A 23,036-nucleotide genomic window follows, 5' to 3' on the forward strand; every position below is an offset into this window, starting at 1 on the left:
GAGATTTGGAGTCAAGGGAGGGGGAGGCGTTGGCTGCCCTGGCCCTGCCTGGCCTGGGTAACCTTGGCTGTGTCTCCTGTTCTTTGGGATGGAGACACTTGCCAACACCCCTTTCTCTCAGGGTCTATCCTGCCCAGCCCCTCACCCCCATGCTGTTTCCCCAGCTCTTGTGTGCATGGGAGGCTGTCTTGTTCAGTGGGTAACTGCTCTAAGGCCGCTGATGGCTTCAGTCCCTGGGGGCCGTGGGGCCCGTGTTCCCGCTCCTGTGGTGGGCTGGGCACCCGCACCCGCAGCCGCCAGTGTGTGCAAGCCTCACTCGCCCCGGGCAGCCAGGGCTGCCGAGGGACCCGCCAGGAGCTCAAGTACTGCCCCAGCCCAGACTGCCCAGGTGAGGGAAGTGGGAAGGGAGAGTCTGGCCAAATACACCTCAGCCCTTCCGTTGTCCTTTCCTGTCTCTGCCCATCCGAGTTGCTGTCTCTGGATCTCTCTTCCTCGCCTGCTAGCTCTGTGTGTCTCTTCGATTCCGGTGTAACCAGCGTTTCTGGAGCTCTTGCCAAATGCACCACGCTGTGTGTGTTAGGGGGATAGCGAAGACTCTGACCTTGGAATCCAGGGACTCAGATAACCCATTTCAGCATGTGGTGAGCCCTGTAGGAGGGCGCACATGCTATGGAAGATTGGGGAGGTTGAGAATTCTCCTGGAGGGTCAGTGTAGGAGGGCTTCCTGGGGAGGCAGCATGTGGGGTTTGAGGAGGGAGAGGACCTTGACAGTCATTGGAGGGGAAGGAATGCCAGGTAGCAGGAGCGGCTTGAGCCAAGGCCTTGCTGCCATGAGGAAGTACTGTGCTTGGGGCCCAGAGGGTCGGTGGGAGACCAAGCTGACGAGGGGCTGAACCAGATAGTGATGGGTTTGGAACGTGGCCACCAGCTTCAGGTTTGGTCCTGGTGCGGTGCAGGCTCAGAAACACTGAGCAGGATTCTTCTTTGGCACAGGGGCTGAAGGGTCCACGGTGGAGCCAGTGACCAGCCTTCCAGGTAGCCAGACTCCTTGGGTCCTGGCCCCAGACTGCCTGCACCCTTGCACATGGCCTCCCTTTGGGAAGAACAAGCCCAGGGCCTCCTCCCTTCCCAGCCCTGCTTCCTGGGAGGCCTGGAGCCCAGGGTTGACTCGTCAGGAGGTGACCCTCCCTCCTCTCCCCTCAGGCGGCTGGGGCCCATGGTCTCCGTGGTCCCCGTGTTCTCGCACCTGCACAGACCCCGCTCACCCTGCTCGGCGTGACCGCGCTCGCCTCTGCCTGGCAAACTGCACCGGGGGGGACACTTCACAGGAGCGCCCTTGCAACCTGCCCTCCTGCACAGGTGCGCCTTCCAGTCTTGACCTCTGACCCTGGCCTATGTCCAAACCACGGCCATCCCGTCTAATCCCAGCATCCTCCCTCAAACAGCTCATTCTGGCTCCCAGCCCTTGTCCCCAACATCTAATACCCCTGAAGCAAATCCTGAGCTCTCACCCTGACACCTAATCATGAACCCGTGTGTGGCCCTGGACCCTGGGTGCTTTGTGTCAGCCCGGCAACTGTTGGGGAGCCACCGCCAGCACCCAAGAAAACCCTCACTTGTGTGTGTACTGAACAGTCCCCCCGAAATTCCCATCCAAATCCCTCAGTACCCTGTGAGTCTGTGAGTCTGGGGCGTAGTTGCCAAAGCCCCACAACAGCCAGTGTTAGATCCTAAACAGGAGCCCAAAGCTCTGGATGAGGTCACGGCTGGCCCTGGCAGACGAGGAGGTCTGCCCTCGAGCCGAGCGGGGCGGGCTCCAGCTCAGCTTTGTCTGGTCCTGTCCTGGCCCGCAGAGCTGCCCCTGTGCCCCAGCCCTGGCTGTGTGGCGGGGAACTGTTCCTGGACGGCCTGGGCCCCGTGGGAACCTTGCTCCCGAAGCTGCGGGGTGGGCCAGCAGCGCCGGCTGCGGGCATACCACCCCCCGGGGCCCGGTGGGCATTGGTGCCCTGACATCCTCACCGCTTACCAGGAGCACCGCTTCTGCAGCCTGCGGGCTTGCCCAGGTGAGGCCGGCCACCGAGGACCAGGACGCGCCCTTCCCTGGCATCATGTGCCCCTGTGGCGCTTCCATCTCCGTGCACAACCCTGCCCCAGGCGTCTGGTGCGTGGGGGGCCCCCACTGCCTGAGCCAGATCCCTCACCTGGCCCTTCTCTTTTCCACGCAGTGCCTGGAGGCTGGTCACGCTGGAGCCCCTGGTCCTGGTGTGACCGGAGCTGTGGGGGGGGCCGGTCCCTGAGGAGCCGCAGCTGCTCGAGCCCCCCGCCCAAGAACGGGGGTGCCCCCTGCGTGGGGGAGAGGCACCACGTGCGACTCTGCAATCCCGGGCCCTGTGGTATGGCGGTGGGGACATCCCGCACAGCTCTTCCCACCCCCGCCTCTAATTGCGTTCCCGCGACATGTTGGGACGGAGACACTCACTGGCCAGCTGAGAAAACCCTGAGGCCCGCGGGGGGTGGACGGTGGGATCTGGGCACTGGGCGAGGACCTGCCCGGGGTGAGCTGCCTGCCCCCAGCTGCACTAGAACTCATTCTCGCCATCTTGTCCACCCTCCTGTTCCTGGAGAATCACCCAGCCCCGTCAAGGTTTTCGGAGGATTTGAGGGTTACGGTCATGAGTGCACTTGCACCTGGAATTGGGCTGAGCCAGACAGGCTCCTCCCAGCTTCAGCTCCTTCTGAGCTCACCGATCCCATGGACCTTGGTCCCTCTAGGGCCTTCCAATACTATTAGGACACCCCACCCCCGATCCCCTCCAGGTGAACACAAAGCAGCCACGTAGGTGAGCATGTTGGCTTCTTAGATGCACAAATTTAGTCCAGCTCGACATTTATTGGGTCGTCGTTGGCTAGGTGCCGGGAACCCCCAGGTAGGTGAGAGGAACTCCTGTCACTCAGAATGTCCCCATTCCAGGGCCTCCCCAAGGCCCCATGTTTCTATGGGCACCAACATGGGGAGAAGGATGGGAGTACAGCTTCGTGGAGGTAGGAGTGGTTCCAGGCAGGCAGGAAGAGGGTTGCTGGTGCTCAGGGCCCTCTTGACTCTGGTCCTCCCCATGTGCTCAGAGCAGGGCTGCCCAGCGGGCATGGAGATGGTCAGCTGTGCCAACCGCTGCCCCCACCGCTGCTCAGACCTCCAGGAGGGGGTCGTGTGTCAGGACGGCCAGGCCTGCCAGCCGGGCTGCCGCTGCTCCGAGGGTGGGTGCTGTCCTGGCCCCTGGGCACGTCACAGCGACTCGGTGGGAAGGCGGGTGGGAACCCAGGTGCCTGCACAGCTCTGGAGGGCTGCCTCCCCGCAGGCTTCCTGGAGCAGGACGGAGGCTGTGTGCCGATCGGGCACTGCGAGTGTACGGATGCCCAGGGCCACAGCTGGGCCCCAGGGAGCCAGCACCGGGAAGCCTGCCGCACCTGCACCTGCCGGGCCGGGCGGCTTTCCTGCACGGTTCAGCCCTGCCCACCGCCTGCCCACTGCGCCTGGAGCCGCTGGTCAGCCTGGAGTCCCTGCAGCCACTCGTGTGGGCCCGGAGGGCAGCAGAGCCGCTTCCGGTGTGTATGGGGCTGGGCCAGGCTAGTGTCACCTCCCCCAACCCCGGTCCGCCACGCCTGGACGCGGTCTCCCTCTCTGATGCAGAGCTCCTGGATCCTGCCCCCCAGGGGCATGCCCACTCTGTGCCCTGGCCCCACCTTTGTCCCTGGTCATCCTTGCCTTTCTTTAGCCACCTCCACGCCCACCCCAGGCTTTCCCATCTGGTGTCCCACCAGGAGGTGGAGGAGTGATGAAGGGCCCTGGGCCATCACTCACCTTCTGTGCCCCGGGCCCCACAAAGGTCCTCCACGTCTGGCTCATGGGCTCCAGAGTGCCGGGAGGAGCAGTCCCAGAGCCGGCCCTGCCCTCAGCCCCCATGCCCACCCCTGTGCCTGCACGGTGCCCGTCTCCACACCTTGGGGGACAGCTGGCTGCAGGGCGAGTGCCAGCAGTGGTAAGTCTGGGCAGAGGCAGGGGTGGAGCGGGGACGGGGGCGGATGGCAGTGTCCCTGAGTCTGGTCTCCTCCCTTCAGCTCCTGCACCCCGGAGGGCATCATATGTGAAGACATCGAGTGTGCAGGTCCGGAGTTTATGTCCCGCTCCCACCTCCCCCCACCTCTGCCGCGTGTCTCATATTTCCCTCCCACCCCTACTTCCAGCCGCCACCCCCTGTGCCACGGAGGTCCCGACCAGCCATCGGGACCTTCTCTGACCTTACTTGTGCCCTCCCACAGTACCCAGGGCTTGGACGCTGTGGTCCCCTTGGTCTGAATGCCCCGTCTCCTGTGGAGGTGGAAACCAGGTTCGCACCCGGGACTGCGTGGCCTCGACCCCTCACCGCAGCGGGGCCCCCTGCCTGGGCCCTGGTACCCAGACCCAGAGCTGTGGACGGCAGCCTTGCCTGGGGCTGCTGGACGCCTGCTCCTGGGGCCCCTGGGGGCCCTGTTCCCGCAGCTGCGGCCCTGGCCTGGCCTCCCGCTCTGGATCCTGCCCCTGCCCGCTGGCCAGAGCCGACCCCACCTGCAACAGCACCTTCCTGCACCTGGACACCCGGGCCTGCTACCGGGGGCCCTGCCTGGGTGAGTGTGCACAGGAAAAATACAGGGAGTAGCATGTTTTCCCAAACCCCAGATTTCCCCCCTCCCCCCGCCCGAGATATCCATCTGATATTTGATCCATCTGATATATTTGATCTCGTTTCTTTCCCCTTCCCACCATCTTTTCCTCTGAGCCCTTTGGGATGTGACCCTCGCTGCTGAGTGACAGGGAACACGGCGAATTAGGACTTGTGTGAATTCTTGGCTCCCTCTTGCCCTTTTCCTGCGCAGGGCGTTGGCCAGGGCTGGGATGAGAGTAGAGGGCAGGGGAGGGGCGGGAAGGGAGGAGAGAAGCTGGAGGGGCCTGGCTGGCATCCCCCCACCTTGGTCCCCAGAGGAGTGTGTGTGGAACAGCTGGAGCAGCTGGACGCGATGCTCCTGTCGGGTGCTGGTGCAGCAGCGATATCGGCACCAGGGACCAGCGCCCGGAGGGGCGGGGACGGGGGCGGGCCCCCCCTGCACACGACTGGACGGCCACTTCCGGCCTTGCCCCCTCGGCAACTGCTCTGGTGAGAACCCCGGAGCCGGAGGCCGGAGAGCTGAGCCTTGCCCTTGCCCGCACTGACCCCCGCTCTCAGCAGCCCCGTGACCCCCATGCCTCACGTCCCACCCCTCCCTGCTCCACTGTGATCTCCCCACTTTGTAGCTGCAGGCTTTGTCCACTTGCGGCCGCTCCCAGGCCCAGAAGGTCTGGCCCACCTCTCGTTGTGGCCACCCTCTCCATCTCTGCTCCCCTGGCTCCCGTCTGCCAACCTCTAGAGCACCTGCCAGGCCCCTTGCTCCCCGCAGCTACCTGGCTCTCCAAGCCCCGACCATCATGACCCTTCCCTAGAGACAGCCACAGGGGCCGAGTGGGCGCTAGACGGGGCAGCACTGGTCAGTCCTTACCGGCAGCCTGGGGCCAGGCTTACACTCCTACAAGGAGGCCCCGAGGGGCCTTGATGGGACCATGCCCTGTGTGCTCCAGGCTTGGGGCGGGGGGCAGGTGGAGGGTGTCTCTGGGCTGCCCCCCCACCAGCCTGCTGGCCTCTGTTCCCCTCCAGAGGACAGTTGCACACCACCCTTTGAGTTCCAGGCCTGTGGCTCCCCCTGTGCCGGGCTCTGTGCGACGCACCTGAGCCGTCGGCTCTGCCAGGACCTGCCACCCTGCCAGCCTGGCTGCTACTGCCCTGAGGTGAGGGGCAGAGCCAGAGGAGATGCCCCAGGAGAAGCGGGTCTCGGCCCACACTCCTACCTTCCTTCTCTCTGTGATGCCTGTGGCGACACCCCTCCCAACGACGCCTCTTAAGGGTCCCTCACCTTCTGCCTCGTGCCCGTGTGCCCATCCATTTGCTCGGCAACATGCACGTGCCCCTGCTGTGAGCACTCACACTACTGGCACTCGGGGACAGAGATGGCTGCCACACAGCTGTCCCTGTGTCCCCTCTGCGCAGGGGCTGCTGGAGCAGGCTGGGGGCTGCATTCCCCCAGAGCAGTGTAGCTGCCTACACATCACAGGAGAAGGAGCCAGGGTGACTCTGGCTCCCGGGGACCGCCTGCAGCTGGGGTGCAAAGAGTGGTGAGTTAAGCGGGCGGGGAGGCAGCGTCAGAGGGCTGGGGCCAGGGAATGGGGGGGCAGGTGGCCCCACAGGGAAATCGCCCTGGCCTGGACCCAACCCCAACCTCATCCTGCTCCAAATGAGCCCAGAGCTCAGGCCATCCCTACGTGAGCCCCACCAACCACCTCTCTGGGCTGAGTCTGGTCTCCCCAGTCTTACCCCGACCACCCCCTCCCACAGTGAATGCCGGCGTGGGGAGCTGAAGTGCACCAGCCAGGGCTGTCAAGGTAACGCTGCCCTGGAGAGACCCACTGTCCCCATTTGCCCAGGATTGGAAGGTTTCCTGGATCTGGGACCAGGACAGTCCCAGACAAACCGGGATGTTTGTTCACCCTCCCCTGACCCTCCCGGAAACCTCCTGCAGCCTTTCCTGTTTCTAGCCCTTCCTGGTCATAACTGGGTCTCCTCCCTCCCCCTCTACTGGGGCTTGTGGTCTCAGGGAGGGTCACTGGGAAGGGTGCCCACTCGCTGCCCTTTCTAGGTCTTCTGCCTCTGAGCGGGTGGTCCGAGTGGTCACCCTGTGGGCCTTGCCTGCCCCCTGGTGTGCTGGCCCCCGCCTCCAGGACTGCCCTAGAGGAGCGCCGGTCTCAGCACCCAGCTGGCCTCTCCCCGACCTTGGCCCCCTTGCTGGCTTCGGAGCAGCACCGCCATCGCCTCTGTTTGGACCCGGAGACTGGGAGGCCATGGGCTGGGGACCCAGACCTGTGCATTGCACCACTCAGCCAGCAACGCCTCTGCCCGGACCCTAGGGCCTGCCATGGTAATACCGAGGGGCAGAGACCAACAGGGCAGGAGGGAACCTGAGATGAGAGTGGAGGGAGGGGTACCTGGCCAGGTAGGCCTGGGCCATGTTGTTTATTTCAGTAGCCAGGTGCTTAACAGGCCTGCTAAGCCTCCTGCTTGCCCCCAGGGCCTGCAGGATTTGGGGGTATTTGGCGATCTGGCGCTGGAGGGGGGGCGGGCCGCAGCAGGAAGGATCCCTGCAGCTGATGAAAGGGGAGGAAGGGGGCTTTGGGTGCTCTGGGCCTGGCAGAGTGTCTGTAGGGCTGGAGCCCAAGGCCTTGGGGTGGGAGCAAGAAGCCAGGGCGGGGCCCTGGGCACTGACTTCCATTTTACCTCCCCAGACTTATGTCAGTGGAGTCCTTGGGGGCCCTGGAGCCCCTGCCAGGTGTCGTGCAGTGGGGGCTTCCGGCTACGCTGGAGGGAGGCAGGGGGCCCCCCTGGAGGAGGCTGCTGGGGGCCTTGGGCTCAGACTGAGAGCTGCAACGTGGAGCCCTGCCCAGGTAACCCCCATCCTGGCATCTGGAGGCGGGGCCAAGGACTGTAACACGGGAGATAGCACCTGATGAGGATGTGGCCTCTGCTCCTGGAGGCGTGCCCTGGAGGGCAGGGTGCTGTCCTGGGGGCCCAAAAGTCAGTCCCCAACACAGACTCCTACCTTCTGGTCCTCAGGGGAGAGCTGTGAAGCCCAGGACACCGTGCCCACCCTTGACTGTGCCAACCAGTGCCCTAGAAGCTGTGTGGACCTCTGGGACCGCGTGCAGTGTCTGCAGGGACCATGCCGTCCAGGTGGCCGGGCCACGCCCACAGCCCAGCTTGGGAGCCCTAGGGCCTCAGACCAGAGCAGCTTGCTTCGCTGACCCCTACTTCCAGAGAGCATGTGACCTGCAGGCGGGGACGTGTTACAGGATCAGGGGTTATAGGGCAGCAAAGTGGATCCTTGGGTCACTTTCAGCACCTGGGTAGGGGTCCTGCATAAAGCGAGCCTTACCTAACATGGGCTTTGTCTGTGAGGACCTTCTGGCAGCCTCAGGGGTCCCTGGGGTGGGGCCCACACAGGGTCGGCTGGAGTGACCCCTTCCTGTGCTCTAGCAGTGGAAACAGTGTGGGGACCAGGTCAAGTGGGGACTCGGGGGGGGCTGGGGTAGGGGAGGGTGCTCCAGGGTCAGCCTGAGGCTCCGGACCCCATCTGGCTGCCAGAGGGACCCATGATGTATGCCCGAACCTTGCTTGTCCTCCCCACCCCCCTCAGGCTGCCGCTGCCCCCCTGGCCAACTGGTACAGGATGGGCGCTGTGTGCCCATCTCCTCCTGCCGCTGTGGCCTCCCCAGCCCCAATGCCTCATGGGTGGTGGCCCCAGCCGAGGTGGTACAGCTGGACTGCAAAAACTGGTATGGCTGCCCACTGGTGGCCAAGCAGGGGATGGGGAGTTTTAGGTGGGAGGCTTGGGACAGGTCAGGGTGGAGGGCGTTAGCGGGAAGCAAAGGCTCTGTTCCCTTTGACTTGTGCCCTTGACCCCTGTCTGCAGCACCTGTACCAACGGGTCCCTGGTGTGCCCACGCCATGAGTGCCCAGTCCTTGGGCCTTGGTCAGCCTGGAGCAGCTGCTCTGCTCCCTGTGGTGGGGGCAGCATGGGGCGACGTAGGAGCTGTGAGGAGGGTCCTATGGGGGCGCCATGCCAGGCCCAGGACACAGAGCAGCGGCAGGAATGTAACCCGCAGCCCTGCCCTGGTGAGCACCTGGGGTGGGGGAGTGAGGGGGGAGCCTCCCTGCCCTCTGGTGCTGCTGAGCTCGGCGGGCGTTCAGCAGCATGGGCGGCGGGTCCCGAGGCGGTCCCCTCCCTGGTACTCCACCTCACCGTCTGTGCGCTCCCCCCAGAGTGCCCGCCTGGCCAGGTGCCCAGTGCCTGTGCGGCTTCATGCCCACGCCTCTGCTCGCATCTGCAGCCTGGTGCCCTCTGTGTGCAGGAACCCTGCCGGCTCGGCTGTGGCTGCCCCGGAGTGCAGGTACGGACAGTGCCCTGACTGCCGTATGGCGGGGCAGGCAGGTGGGGGGCAGAGAAGTGTGGTGTGGGTAGAACTGAGCCCGCGCCTTCCTGCCGCAGCTGCTGCACAATGGCACGTGCGTGCCCCCTGCGGCCTGCCCCTGCACCCAGGTCTCTCTGCCCTGGGGCCTTACCTTGACTCTTGAAGAACAGGCCCGGGAGCTTCCCCCAGGAACTGTGCTCACCTGGAACTGCACGCGCTGGTGAGGGCCCCGGGCAGGGGGGACAGGGGGAGGAGGGAGCTAGGGCAGGGAGGGGGTGGAGGGCAGCGTTGCTGAGAATGGGGGTGGGGAGGAGGGCACCGGAGGCGTCCGAACACGTGCTTCTGTCTTCCCAGTATCTGCGAAGATGGAGCCTTCAACTGCTCCCCAGCTGACTGTCGTGGTGAGATGTGGCTGTCTAGGCCCCTGCTGGTCCTTCCAAAGCCAGGGTGGGGTTGGTCCCGATGAGGGCAGAGGGCGCTGCCTGCCCTAGGCAAAGCTGTCTCTCCCAAGAAGCCCCTTCCTTGCTCTGTCCACACTGGTGTTGGGGGCGTTCCTGTGAGCACACGGCTGTGAGTGATGCAGGAAGTGGAGGGTCTTTCCCTGCAGATGAGGAAGCAAAGGCTGAGGGTGAGCTAAAGTAGGACCCTTGTCTGGCATCTGCCCTGTGCTATTTTACCCCCATTTGACCAAAGTCAACAAGCGTTTGCTAAGGGCTCACAGGTGCCCAGCTCGGGCACACTGGGCTCTGTGTGGATTCAGAGGCACACAGGCCTGGTGAGTCCTGAGCAGCCCCAGTCTGGCTGCTGAGGGCCAGCTCACCCACCGGAACAGGTAGGGACAGGAGACAGTTTCTGGCTCACTGACCAGCAGGCTGCACCCACAGGACTGGAAATCAGTGCCATGAATGGAGAGGTCAGGGTGGACAGGACTGGTCAGGGGAGGCTTCCTGGAAAAGGCCAGACTCGAGTTAGGCCCCATTAGTATTTGGAAGGTGGATAAGAGCAGACGGGCGTGTTTGGAGGCCTAGAGGCCCAGAGCCAGCCGAGTGGACAGCGCTGGGAAGGCAGGAGGGACTCTAGGGGTGTCTGGTGTGGGAGGGGGGAGAATCGAGGCCGGACCCAAGGCTGACCTGAGTGGTGGTGGTGGTGGTGGGGTCTTCCCTGGCAGAGTGCCCCTCCGGGGAAATGTGGCAGCAGGTGGCCCCTGGGGAGCCAGGGCCCTGCGAGCGGACGTGCCGGGAGCCCAATGCCACGGACACCCAGGGCAGCTGCAGTGCGGGGCAGGCCCCAGGCTGTGTGTGCCAGCACGGACACTTCCGCAGCCAGGCGGGCCCCTGCGTGCCCATAGACCACTGCGAGTGCTGGCACCGTGGGCGTCCCCACCCGGTGAGACACTGCAGCCCCTCCGGGCCACCCAGCCCTCCCCCACCCCCACCCCCCTCCACTGGCTCCTCCCCCTGTGCCAGGATCTGCAGCAGCAGACAGCTCGGCCATCAGCCATCACCCATCACACGGGGATAGTCTCCAGGCCCCATCAGCCCACCTCCCTCCCGAGACTCTTGTCCCTGACTTTGGTCTCTGGCCCCTGTCCTGACTGGTTTCAGGGATGGGGGTGGGGGTGTAGTATAGAAAAGTCTAACTGGCAGAGATGGGTAGAGATGGACGGGAGGGTTCCCCCACTCTCCCCAGCCTGGATCCGAATGGCAGGAGGCCTGTGAGAGCTGCCGCTGCCTCCGTGGGAGAAGTGTCTGCACCCAGCACTGCCCCCTCCTCACCTGTGCCCAGGTACCCTCCTACAGCCCTGCTGCCCTCCTTCCTGGGTCCCTCCCCAGAGGCTGGTCTTAGGGCCTTGAGCAGGCAGTGCTAGGGCCCTGGGGTCATCCTCCTGAGTGCGCTGGGGACCACTCCCTCTGCAGGGCGAGGTGACCGTGCAGGAACCAGGGAGCTGCTGTCCCACTTGCCGCCGAGAGGCTCTGGGTATGCCGGGGACCTGGGGTACTTCCTGCCATGCCTCTCCTTGCTCTGGGCCCTTCTCCCAAACTGCTCCCATGCCCACCCTAGGGGGCCTGCCGTCCCCAGTGCTGCCTACCATGGGAATCAGCAGAGTGGTAACGCCCAGTGCTGCATCACGGCGCCTGGCCACTGCTGCCCCAACAGCCTCAGGTGCCCCTCAGGTCCACAGTGTCCCCTTTACACAGAGTCCCCTCATCGAGGTCCTTTCTCTCTGCCCTGCTCCCGCCTCTGTGCTCACCTTCTTCCCACAGAGGGGCAGGCAGCCTCCTGCCGGCATCTCACGGAGCTGCGCAACGTCACCAAGGGCGCCTGCTACCTGGACCAGGTGGAAGTGAGCTACTGCAGTGGGCACTGCCCGTCCAGCATCAGCGTCATGCCTGAGGTGAGCGAGGGGGCTGCTGTGCAGGCCCAGGAGAGTCAGGTCAGTCTGCACCCCTGAGGGACTGCTGCAGCCAGCCTAGGCCTGGGCAATGCCCAGGGGACACGAGGGACTTGGTTGATCTCAAAGGGGCACAGCTCAGAGCCAGGGGCGAGTTTTCACCAAGGCGGTGGCCTGTACCTGCTGCTTGGCCCTGTCACCTTCAGCGGGGCTTGGGCCCCAAGCCTACTCCAGGCCTCCACCCTGTGCTGCGGGCTTCCCAGGACATCAGCAAGAAAGGCACAAAGGACCTAAGTTAGGCTCTGAAATCACAGCCCATCATATAGCGAGAGCAAGTTCTTTAGAACAGACCATTTACACACAGCATTGTCCCAGACATTCCTGGCAAGGCATATTATGAGCACGTCCCAGAAGACCTCTGCCCTGTGCGTGCTCTCCTTGGACCCAGAAGGCCCAACCCTGCTCTATGTGCAGACCTTGTCAGGGGCTCTGTGCCCACCCTGACTCCCCTCATCCTGAGCCTGGAGAGCTGTGGCTCCAGTTCTAGCCTGGGAGGGTCCTGGCCCTGCCTCAGCTCACTGATGGTGTGGCCATTCCCTCCTGTCTTGACCCACCTGGGTCATCTATTCCTGGAAGACAGAGGTGCTTTCCTACCTAGTCCTCAACGCTTGGCCACTCTCTGCTCCCCTGGGTGCTCCTGGTACCTCCTGGTATTCCCAGACCATTCCCAAACAATATTTGGATTTGTTAAAACATAGGAGAGTGGTTAAGAGATTTTTTTCCTTCCCTGGAGAGGAAAAGTGAGTGATAGAGGGATAGAAATCAGATGGAGATTTGTTTTTACTGAAGTATAATTGACATGCAATGTTAGTTTCAGGCGCACACATAGCGATTCCACAATTCTGTAAATTACACAGCGCTCTCCACAATAAGTGTAGTTGCCATTCAGTGGTATTGTGTTATTAACTATACTCCCTATGCTGTACCCTTCATCCCCAGAGGGCTTTTTTTTTTAACTGTATCTTTTGTAACTCGGTGCTGTTGAATATAGTGCCTATTTCAAAAGTAAAATTACAATGGAATTATACAGAAGTTAGATCAAATATTCGGTGACACGTAGTTACTATATAATCGAATAGCAGGAGGGGTCTGGAGTGAGAACTCACTTTGCACTTAGGATCACAATTGTGCAGTTTAGAGCTTCCCACCTTGCAGCGTCAGAAAGTATTAGATCTGCCCAAGGGGATGGTAAGCAAGCCCCTTGGGGGTAGGGCCTTATCTCTCCCCTGCTGCCAGGAGGCAGTGATGAGCAGTTAAAAGCATTCTTACCGTGCAGGTGCGCGCTCAGATGGCTGGGGCTTACAGTGAAGGAGGTGGGCTTCTTGGGGAAACGGGAGCTTGATGGCGACACATCCCTTCCCTACCCCACTGCCCTGCTTGGCCAGGAGTGTTGGGCCCTGGCTGTACCCCGGATGGGAAGGCCAAGAGAGCGAAGGGAGGTGGCTCGGGCAAACTCGCGTGGCCCCTCCCCAGCTCAGCCACGCCCTCCCGCAGGAGCCTTACCTGCAGAGCCAGTGCGACTGCTGCAGCTACAGCCTGGACCCCGAGAACCCCGTGCGGGTCCTGCACCTGCGCTGTCCCGACGGCCACGCGGAGCCCGTGGTGCTGCCGGCCATCCGCAGCTGCCAGTGCAGCGCCTGCCAGGGTGGGTCTGGGCGGGGCGGGGCTGGGCTGGGCGGGACGGGGACCTAGGCTGGACACCTGCAGGGGCGAGGCCCGGCCTTCCGAAAGGTGCCCCGTTTCCCGAAGCTCAGGCCCTCGTGGGAGTCATCCTTCTTGACCCCTTCTGACCCTCTTCGTTTCCCGTCTTGGCTTGCTTGTTGGCTTCGTCTCCAATGCAGCGCAAGCTTGGGTGTTTGGAGTCAGTCACAGCTGCTTCCTCCCAGCTCATCTGTTTCCTTCCTTGCTGAGCATCCGTGACCTCAGCTGCTGAGACCTGGCTGACTGTGCACAGGCTTTTGGCGGTGGGGGGGCTTGGTGGGAGCGCATGTGTGAAGCGCCTGCCAGGTGCCTGGTTCTTGACAGGTCCCCGAGGCCACATTGTGGCAGGTGAGAAACAGGTGCAGGGGCGCTCACAGCGCCTGGGTGGAGCGCAGGGCAAAAGCACGCCTTTCTCTGGGCTTCTTCCTGGCGGGGCTTCTCTCCTGCCAGTTTGCTCCACTGGTCCCCCTCTGGCTGCATCCCTTCCCGGCCTGACCACTGCCTCTGTGCCAGTGCATCTCCCCCTTATCTGTCCTCCAGGAGGTGATTTCTCAAAGCACTGACGGTCCCGCTGGATGAGGCCGCCCAGCCACCACCCCTCGTGTGATCACCGGGCCCAGAGGCACCGACCCCCTCCTCCCGTGCCCACCCATCCACTCCATGCCCTGGTACCAGCATATCCCAAATAAAGTGACATCAGCATCAAGCTTGTGTGCAGAGTCTGCATCTGGGGACCAGAAAAGAGAGGGAGGCAGGGTGGGTCTGAGCCCCGGCCTTGACCTGCACAAGGACTGCCTCCAGGAGACTTCTGTTAATCTGCCATGCTGGTGAACGGGGCAGTCCTCGGTTTGCACTTCAGCAGGTTGAATATAAAGTCTGGAGTTCTCTGGTTCCCGGTTTCTGCTGCCCGGTTCTGCCTCTTCCTCCTGCAAAGAGTCCTCTTCCTGTGCGTCACTGGTTGTAGTCGGCGCTGCCCGCCTACACCACCCTCTCCTGCTTCCAGATGCCATTCCCCGTCATCCAGAGAAGAGTTTGGCTCATGGGTCATACTCCTTGTCACGGACACTCGGTGTCCGTGTGGATAATCCATTCAGTTCTCACCCCCTCACCTCCAATGACCTTTCCCTTCACCACTCAGATATTTTCAAACACTTCCAAATATTTACTTGTGGATCGTGACTTCCTGTCATTCCAGTTTACTTGCTCTGGTACCCCACCGCTATCATTTATTTCAGATTCATTGAGCCCACCGGGTTCTCACTTTTCATTAGCTCTCTCCTGTCTCCCCCTCAGGATTCATGGTCTGCATGGTCATCCTCAGCACCAACTGCACATTAGAAGCACCCGGGGAGCTTTTGAGATCCTACCAGTGCTCGGGCCCCATCCTGAACCCTTTAAATCAGATTCTTTGGAAGCCTCATGGGTAATTCTATGTGCACCTAGCTGGAATTGAGAACCACCTGTCATTATAAATCACTCCAATGCAAGTACCATTAAATCCCTTGATTTTCTTTTTTAAACTATCTTTTTAAATTGATTTATTTTGAGAGAGAGAGAGAGAGCGAGCAGGGGAGGGGCAGAGAGAGGGGGAGAGAGATCCCAAGCAGGCTCGGAGCTGTCAGTGCAGAGCCCGATGCGGGGCTCGATCCCACAAACCATGAGATCGTGACTGGAGCTGAGATTAAGAGCCGGCTGTTTAACCAACTGAGGCCCCCCACCTTGCTTTGCTATCGCCATTCATACTCCATACCTGGCAATCCTCCAACTCGAATATCTGCCCAAGTCTCTGCCTCCAGACAGAATTTTGCAGATAGTCTGTTTTTGCCTTCAATTTGTAATCACAAACCTCAAACAGGGCTTTAATTCGATTTGCCCATCCTGCACATTGTTCCCCCATAAACTCTATTTCCTCTTTTCTGCACTGACTATGCATGCCTTCTCTTCTTCCCCACCCCCTTCATTTTCATGAGATGACCTTGTCTCATTGAGATAATGTCAGATGGGGATTCTCTCAGCAAATCTACCAAACAAGTCTACACGGACTCCGTCTTCTCCTTCTTCCCGCGGGGTGTCATCTAGAAGTGTCCCTACCCCTGGAAAGAGCCCTTGGTCCTGTGGTCCTGCCTCCTTGCCTTGCCTCACCTGTGCTTAACCATCATTTCCCTTTCCACCAACAATAGAAACATGATCTTGTGTCTTACATTTGGATCCCACACTTCCTTCCAGATACTGCCCTGTCTTTCTGTACCTTTTTATGGGAAAACGTTTTCAATCACCAACCCTTGCTTTCTCAACCACCTCCCCTCCAACTTTAAACATTTTTTTAAAAATTTTATTTATTTAGAGAGAGCACGAGGCGGGGGAGGGGCAGAGAGGAAGCTAGACTTCCAAGCAGGCTCTGCACCAGCAGCTTGGAACCCGACATGGGGCTCAAATTCACGAACCATGAGATCGTGACCTGAGCCCAAACCAAGAGTCAGAAGCTTAACCGACTGAGCCATCCAGGTGCCCCTCACCTCTAACTTTTAAACCCCTAAACAAGAATTTGTTATAAGGAGACAGAGATAACTCAAGGGCAGAAATACAGCTCTCCAAGGTATATACAGAGAGGTACAGCTATAACTGAGCTGGGAGCTGGAGATTAGAAGGCCACCCGGAGTCTTCTGTCTTATTTCTTTTTTCCCTCAGTAACACAGACTCCTCCTACCAGGGACTGCACCTGCCAGAGGGAGGCAGCTCAAAGCACACAAAGCTGTGAACTGAATTGTGGTCCCCCAAACTCCTAGGTTGAGTCCCTAAACCCCAATGTGACTATATTTGGAAATAGGACCTATACAGAGGTAACTAAGGTTAAGGCTGATAGGATTAGTGTCCCTATAAGACACCAGAAAGTTCATTCTCTCTCTCCTGACTACACACAGAGAAGAGGTCATATAAGCACATAGCAAGGTGGTGCTGCCTATAAGCCAGGGACAGAAGCCAACCATGCTGGCTCCCTGATCTGGGACTTCCAGTCTCCAGAACTGTGGGGAAGCAAATTTCTCTATGTTGTTATGGCAGCCTGAGCTGAGGTCAAATATTACAGGTCCACTCATATGGATTGAACTCCCTCACATTTCTAGAAAAGGTATTTAAAAAAAAATTTTTTTTTAACGTTTATTTATTTTTGAGACAGAGAGAGACAGAGCATGAACAGGGGAGGGGCAGAGAGAGAGGGAGACACAGAATCCGAAACAGGCTCCAGGCTCTGAGCTGTCAGCACAGAGCCTGACGCGGGGCTCGAACTCACAGACCGTGAGATCATGACCTGAGCCGAAGTCGGACACTCAACCGGCGGAGCCACCCAGGCGCCCCCTAGAAAAGGTATTCTTATTGGCCCCTGCATTGAACCATGGCCAGGAGCGCAGAGTCGTATAATGGAAAATGGTTACTTGGGACCTACTCAGGGGTGATAATCAAAATATTTAACAGTCAGTATGGCAATATGTACTAATAAAATTTTTAAATATAAACTGGGGCACCTGGGTGGCTCAGTTGGTTAGGCATGTGACTTCGGCTCAGGTTGTGATCTCATGGTTTATGAGTTCAAGTCCCACATCGGGCTCTGTGCTGACAGCTCAAAGCCTGGGGCCTGCTTTGGATTCTGTGTCTCCCTCTCTCTCTGCCCCTCCCCCGCTCACACTCTGTCTCTCTCTCTCTCTAAAATAAAACATTAAAACATTTTTAAATATAAACTATATCTGCTTTATTTTTTATTTAAAACTTTGAAATATGACTTAGAGGCGCCTGGGTGGCTGGGTCGGTTAAGCGTCCAACTTTGGCTCAGGTCATGATCTCTCGGTTCACGAGTTCAAGCCCCACCTCGGGTTCTGTGCTGACAGCTGAGCCTGGAGCCTGCTTCGGATTCTGTGTCTCCCCCTCTCTCTGCTCCTCCCCTGCTCACACTACGTGTCTCTCAAAAAAATGAATAAACATTAAAAAAAAATTTAAAAAACCCAAAACTTCAAATTATGACTTAAAACACCCATATGTAAAAGTACAGAAAATATTTTTATAGTTGATTTTACCAACACTTTTATAATAATCACTGCCTTACTTTCTGTCATTTTATTTCTATGTATACATAATGGGAGGGCCACATGGGGGCTTTCTGGAGTGCTGGAGATTTTCTGTCTCTGATCTGAGCGGTGGCTACCTGACACACAGGTAAAAACACATCAAGTTATACACTTAAGATTTCTGCACTTTATTATTTGTCCTATTATTATTACATATATTACACCCATATATATTACAAACGAAATAATATATGGTTACAATGACTTCAAATAATTTTAGGTCTGTGACCAGGGCACCGGGGTGCAAAAGTATCTGGCCCCAGGGGTCCCAAACAGACCAGGTTAGGTCACTCGCTGCTGACAAAGTCCAAAGACAGAGAGATGAGCGGTGGTGAAACAAGAAAGGAGTGTATTTCAGTGTGGCCAATGCTGGGAAGACAGCGGACTAGTGTTTCAAAGACTATCTCCAGAACCTCTGGGTTTATACAGGGAAAATGTGGGCAAAAGTTGGGGGGGTACATGCAGGTGGGCAGCAAAGGTAAGGTCGATCGCTGTCTTGAGGTCAGTCATGTGGGGTCTTGCTGGCTCGGGGCACTTGTTACTGCTTGAGGGGCTAGTTCTGGTCCCCATCACAGGATGCTTTGCCTGAGTTAAGACAAAAGCTGGGAAGAACATAACCAATCAGAAAGTATAGATGAGCTCAAGATGGAGGCGGCTGATGTTCTGTTTCATGTCTTTTTTTTTTAATGTTTATTTATTTTTGAGAGAAAGAGACAGAGTGTGAGCGGGGAAGGGGCAGAGAGCGAGGGAGACACAGAATCTGAAGCAGGTTCCAGGCTCTGAGGGGTCAGCACAGAGTCGGACGTGGGGCTCGAACTCACGGACCGTGAGATCTTGGCCTGAGCCAAAGTCAGATGCTTAACCTGAGCCACCCAGACGCCCTGAATGTCTTTTAAAGAAGATGAGAGAATAGGGGCGCCTGAGTGGCTTAATCTGTTAAGTGTCTGACTCTTGATTTCGGCTCAGGTCATGATCTCATGGTCATGAGACTCAGCCCCACCTTGGGCTCCAAGCTGGGGGTGGAGCCTGTTCAAGATTCTCTCTCTCCTTCTCCCTCTGCGGCAGCTCACACTTGCCTTCGAACTCTCTCTCTCTCTCACAAAACAAAACAAAACAGAGAGACAGAGAGAAGAAAGGAAAGCAAGTATATCTTTATAGAGCTTGGACTTCTTTCTTTCCTCCTTAAATTCATCCTCTACTCTGCAGTATGCCTGATCCAACTGAAGTGCAAATTTGCCCACACCATTCACCCGCTTAAAACTCATTTCAGACTCCTTAAGGTAGCATACAATGCCCTCCATGTCCAGCCCCCAAGTATCTCTCCAATGTCTTTTCCCACAACTTCCTGTCTTACGCTGCTCACCTGCCTGGCTTAATTTATGCTATCTCTTATGGCCACTGCCCTCTTCACAACACCTTTGTTCCCCTCCTATTTTAGCTCAGGCTACCATAACAAAATGCCATAGGCCCGGTGGCTTAAACGGCAGACATTTATTTTCTCACTGTTCCGGAGAATGGGAGTTCAAGACCAAGACGCCATCATGGCCAAGAGGATGGTGGGAACTCTCTTCCTGGCTTACGGATAGCTGTCTTCTCACTGTTTCCTCATCTGGCAGAGAGACAGCAAGCTCTCTGGTGTCTCTTCTTGTAAGGACACTAATATCATCATGAGAGCCCCATCCTCATGATCTCATCTAAACCTAATTACCTCCCAAAGGCTCCACATCAAAATATTGTCACATAGGGGTTACATACAAATTCGGGGGTTACACAATTCCTTCCATAGCACCTCACGGCTGACTCCTACTCTTTAATTTAGTCCAGGTGCCACTTCCTCAGGAAATCCTTGACCTAAGCACCCCATATTCTCCCACCACTGTACTCTAAACGGTGACAAAGTGTGCTTTCATAGGGTCCTGGGCTTACCTCTCTCCTTGCACTTGTGTCTTTATTTTGTAGTTATCTGTTTCTGATCTGTTTCCCCAATAGACTGTAAGCTCCTTGAAGGCACGGTTTTGTTTCATTCAGCTGTGTATTCCCAAACCTTGCACGGTGCCTGGCAACATGGTAGGCAGCCAATGATGCTTTTTGAATAAATGTTTAAAAAAAAAAAAAGTATTGCCCTCCTTGATTAAATAAAGTCTGAAACCTTCAAGGTTGACAGTGGTCCTAAAAATGCGAGGGAACAGACCCAAGAACAGGCATTCTCACAGCCCAGGGAGATCTGTTTGCCTTTAACGCAAGATCTGGGAGAGGGTGGTGGGGATGTCACCTTTCAACCCTCAAGCGCGGCGGGAAGGGCAGGGAGCGAGCTGCTCGGCGTCCAATCAGGGTCCAGCATTTCGGGAGCCAATAGCGGGTTGAGAGCCACTGAACTAGGCCGGACTACGCTTCCCGTGATGCCCCGCCGTCTCGGGCCAGGCGGCTGCCGTAAAGCGGCTCGCCCGACACGGCGCTAGTCCGCGCTGCTCGCCTCTCCCGGTATCGGGAGCGCTACCGCCCTCCCGACGTGGGGGAGCCGGTTCTCGGCCGCGCGCCCTCCCCGCCGGGGCGTCCTGCCCTCCGGGGGCCCCGGTCCCCAAGGTGGTCGCGGCGGCTGCATCCTCAGGCCAGGCCGCGGGGGGAGGGGGCGGCCTGGAGGCAGTGGCGGGGTCAGCACGGGCCACCTCAAGCAGGGCCATGGAGCCCAGGGAGTCGGGGAAGGTAGGCCTGGAAGGGCCCTGGGGCCGCCCACTCCCCTCCCGTGTAGATCCCTGACCTGGGCTCCGGCGAGGCGGGCGGTATGGGCGGAGTCCCCGCAGATGAGCCATCCTTGCAGGGAACGACTCGCCCGCTCGCCCGCCGCCTCGTTCTCCACACTTGGGCGGCCTTCTCAGGGCGGGTGTGGCGGGGAGGAGCGGGAGTCCCGCGCAGCCTCTCGGCCCCCCTTCCCTCTCCCGGTGGCCAAGCCGCCCTCTGCCCTGTGGCCGCCCGGTTGATGCTGGGGTGGGTGACCGACTCAGGGTAGTGATGCAGAAGTGCTTCCTGTTTCCCCACACCTCTGCTGGGAGTTTTGAAGAGGCCCAGCATGTTTTAAGGCTGGCTAAAACCGTAGTGGAAGGCCGGGGGTAGGGATTACGGAGAAGCAGGGTGAAGGTTTGCCCCTGACTAGATCCCCCTTCCCAAGAAAGGGCTGAGAGGAAAAAGAGAAGGCATCCGGCATATTTCTTGCCCACTTAAAAGTTACTGGCTTATCTACTTCGTGGAGTATCCGAGCACTGCCCAGAAGCATATTCCATAAACTTGCTTCAGGCTTGGGGTAGGAGGCTGTGAGTTGGAACAAAAGATGGGAGAAAGTGCTTGAGGGTAGAGTTCAGTGGCTTTGACGGGATTGCTAGAGGCAGCGTCAGAAGACCAACTCGGTTGTAGGCATCTGACTTGGAGACCTTGGCAGCCTCTTGGGACTAAGATCTTTCTGGATGTCCTTGGCAGCCTGCTGCCAATTTTTATTTCCTTTTTGGCACAGAGGGAATTCCCTCCACATATGTTTTCAAGTGTGTATTGAGTCCTTTTAAAAAAGAAATTCACTTAATAAACATATGCGGTCTGTGGTCTACTGTGAGCTAGATGGTGGAATACAGGATAAACATGAAGAGACCACTTTCTGCAAAGAGCTCTCCGTGGGAGAGAGTTACTGACTTCAATAACTAGGACAAGCCTGAAAGCTCTGTCCTAGAGACAAAAGAGAAAAGATAATGAGGTTATTTCCACCCTGTAGCTTCTTCTGGAAAGGCTGGGAAGGAATGAGTTACAAAAGAAGTTCTTGCTTAAGTCTCTCTTCCACACTCCCTCTCCTCCACAAGCTACAGTGATGTATTTATGTAACAGATGAAACAACCCAAGTAAACAGTGTGAGACAAAGCTCAACAGAACCCAACTAAAGAAAGATTGAAGGTGAACCATGTGCCAGCCTCACGATAAACACTGTAGGGGATATCAAAGTAGTCAAGGAAATGGCCCGTACCCTCAGGGAATATCCCCTGATTAGTTTCAACTAAACCTGAGTTTGGGGAGCAAAGTGTAATGTGGAAGAAGGATTGTTGGAAATTGAAATTAGCAATTTGAGGTTGATCTCAAACTATTCTGTTTAGTTGTAGCAATTTGAGATTGGAATTAGCAATTTGAGGTTGATCTCAAACTATTCTGTTTAGTTGTAGGCTTTCTTAGCATTTAATGGGAGAAGAGAGAAATGCAAACAATTGGGGAGGTAGGGGAGAAATGTGATGTCCCGTCCAGGCCCAACCACTAAATGAAAACCCCCCTTGGGGACTGGAACTTTCACTCTTGATTCTAATCTTGATTGTAGGGTGCCTCCAAAAGATGCTCACCCTTCCAAATGCATCAGTTTTCTAACCTGGGAAATTGGAAGGTTATCCAAAGACGAAATAAAGCGACTGCAAACTGGCAGTGTTAGATGTCTTGCACACGAGTAGCAGTAACTAGGCTGGGTGCAATGTCTGCTAAAGTTCCATTCTGAGTATCTTTTTTTTTTTTTTTTGGCTCAAGGCTGGAAGACTGGGTGTCCACTTGAGGTAGTAGCTTGGTCGGTTAATAGTATCTTCCTTTGGTGCTATTTTGTGATATTTGTTAACTAACAGCAATCTTGGCCTATTGGATTGGGTGGGGGGTATCTTACATGTCACTGGCAGAATAAAGGAAAGAAGTCAAAGACTTTTCGCCATCACTCTATCCCATTATCCTGTTTTATTTTCTTCCCAGCCTTTATCACTATATAAATTCTCACAATTATTTATTCTCACATGTGCTGACTTTGCTCTCTGTTGTATCCCCAGTTAGGACAATGGAGCAGCGTGTGGCATTTAATAAGTTCTCAGTTATTTTTGGAATGAATGACTCATAAAGTAGCGTTGCTACAGGATCCCTTTTGCTAGAGGTTATGAATGCTCTGGAGCTCGCAGTCTGACACCCCATGTGCCCTCTGGGAGACTGTATTTTTAGTGCTGCCACATAGGGGTATTTATTGTGTGTATAGTTATTGCCTCAGCATTTCTGGTTCCTGCCCCTTCTGCCTTGTCCATGGAAGTGCTCACTCCTATCTCCCTTTTCTCTAGACCCAGTTCTATTATTACACTTACTGGTGTCTCTCAGCTCCCAAGAGATTTTAATCTGGACAATAGTGATAGTGTTTTCCATATCTTAGGATCACCATGCACCAAGCCCATGAGAAACAACTAATAAATGTATTTGGAATGAAATAATTAAGAGCCTGTGAAATACTTTGTATATAATGTGGTGGGGGGGAAGGGGTAGGTAATGGTGAAGGAGGTCATAACATAAGCCAATCAGCATAGGTTTCCTGAGTACCTCCAGCTCCATGAGAGATACAGAGGCTTCCTTGCTCAGGAGAAAGAGAAATGCGTGGACCACATGGTTAGGAAATCCCCTCGCAAAAGAGGCGGAATGTGAATAGGAACCTGATGAGTAGGTACAAGGAAGTAGGCGGAGTCAGGGAATCTAAAGGTCGGGTGTGTAGAAGGAGGAAAGACGCAAGACGTGTTAAGTGATTGCAATGGCACTAATCTGTCTGCAGTAGAGATTCCAGGTCCAGCAATACACAGAGCTCAAGTTAGGAAGGTGGGTTAGTTTCAGATCAAGGGAACTTGGTGCTGGGCTAAGTCAG

General features: G+C 57.3%; 2 protein-coding genes and 1 long non-coding RNA gene across 4 annotated transcripts in view; 2 read left to right on the top strand and 1 right to left on the bottom strand.

The window, feature by feature from the left end:
• Positions 1–13,944, top strand: part of LOC122488360 (SCO-spondin-like) — a 56,504-nt gene extending 42,560 nt beyond the window's left edge. Inside the window, exons 77-104 of the mRNA XM_043589655.1 lie at positions 165–388; positions 994–1,035; positions 1,204–1,359; positions 1,854–2,063; positions 2,226–2,393; positions 3,124–3,255; positions 3,357–3,603; positions 3,885–4,037; positions 4,117–4,163; positions 4,318–4,662; positions 5,016–5,189; positions 5,724–5,854; positions 6,114–6,238; positions 6,459–6,505; positions 6,760–7,038; positions 7,403–7,561; positions 7,731–7,847; positions 8,311–8,449; positions 8,587–8,789; positions 8,937–9,064; positions 9,163–9,305; positions 9,440–9,486; positions 10,254–10,471; positions 10,775–10,870; positions 11,002–11,062; positions 11,350–11,480; positions 13,032–13,182; positions 13,779–13,944. Coding sequence (XP_043445590.1) covers positions 165–388; positions 994–1,035; positions 1,204–1,359; positions 1,854–2,063; positions 2,226–2,393; positions 3,124–3,255; positions 3,357–3,603; positions 3,885–4,037; positions 4,117–4,163; positions 4,318–4,662; positions 5,016–5,189; positions 5,724–5,854; positions 6,114–6,238; positions 6,459–6,505; positions 6,760–7,038; positions 7,403–7,561; positions 7,731–7,847; positions 8,311–8,449; positions 8,587–8,789; positions 8,937–9,064; positions 9,163–9,305; positions 9,440–9,486; positions 10,254–10,471; positions 10,775–10,870; positions 11,002–11,062; positions 11,350–11,480; positions 13,032–13,182; positions 13,779–13,801 — 4,096 coding nt within the window. The 3' untranslated portion in view covers positions 13,802–13,944. The remainder of the gene's footprint in view (positions 1–164; positions 389–993; positions 1,036–1,203; positions 1,360–1,853; positions 2,064–2,225; positions 2,394–3,123; positions 3,256–3,356; positions 3,604–3,884; positions 4,038–4,116; positions 4,164–4,317; positions 4,663–5,015; positions 5,190–5,723; positions 5,855–6,113; positions 6,239–6,458; positions 6,506–6,759; positions 7,039–7,402; positions 7,562–7,730; positions 7,848–8,310; positions 8,450–8,586; positions 8,790–8,936; positions 9,065–9,162; positions 9,306–9,439; positions 9,487–10,253; positions 10,472–10,774; positions 10,871–11,001; positions 11,063–11,349; positions 11,481–13,031; positions 13,183–13,778) is intronic.
• Positions 13,945–17,468: 3,524 nt separating this feature from the next.
• On the bottom strand, positions 17,469–19,630 carry LOC122488499. Its single transcript, XR_006298630.1, has 2 exons — positions 19,283–19,630; positions 17,469–17,958 (listed from the first exon to the last, which is right to left on the bottom strand). It is a non-coding gene; the product is annotated as an uncharacterized LOC122488499 (long non-coding RNA).
• Positions 19,631–19,803: 173 nt separating this feature from the next.
• ZNF862 (zinc finger protein 862) overlaps positions 19,804–23,036 on the top strand; it is a 38,061-nt gene continuing 34,828 nt past the window's right edge. The window contains exon 1 of one of the 2 annotated variants that reach the window (XM_043589838.1): positions 19,804–20,059. In XM_043589838.1, the coding sequence (XP_043445773.1) occupies positions 20,036–20,059 (24 nt within the window). In that variant the 5' untranslated portion in view covers positions 19,804–20,035. The remainder of the gene's footprint in view (positions 20,060–23,036) is intronic. The other variant, XM_043589840.1, reaches the window with a different exon arrangement.

Source organism: Prionailurus bengalensis, chromosome A2 (assembly GCF_016509475.1).
Source record: "Prionailurus bengalensis isolate Pbe53 chromosome A2, Fcat_Pben_1.1_paternal_pri, whole genome shotgun sequence".
NCBI lineage: Eukaryota > Metazoa > Chordata > Mammalia > Carnivora > Felidae > Prionailurus > Prionailurus bengalensis.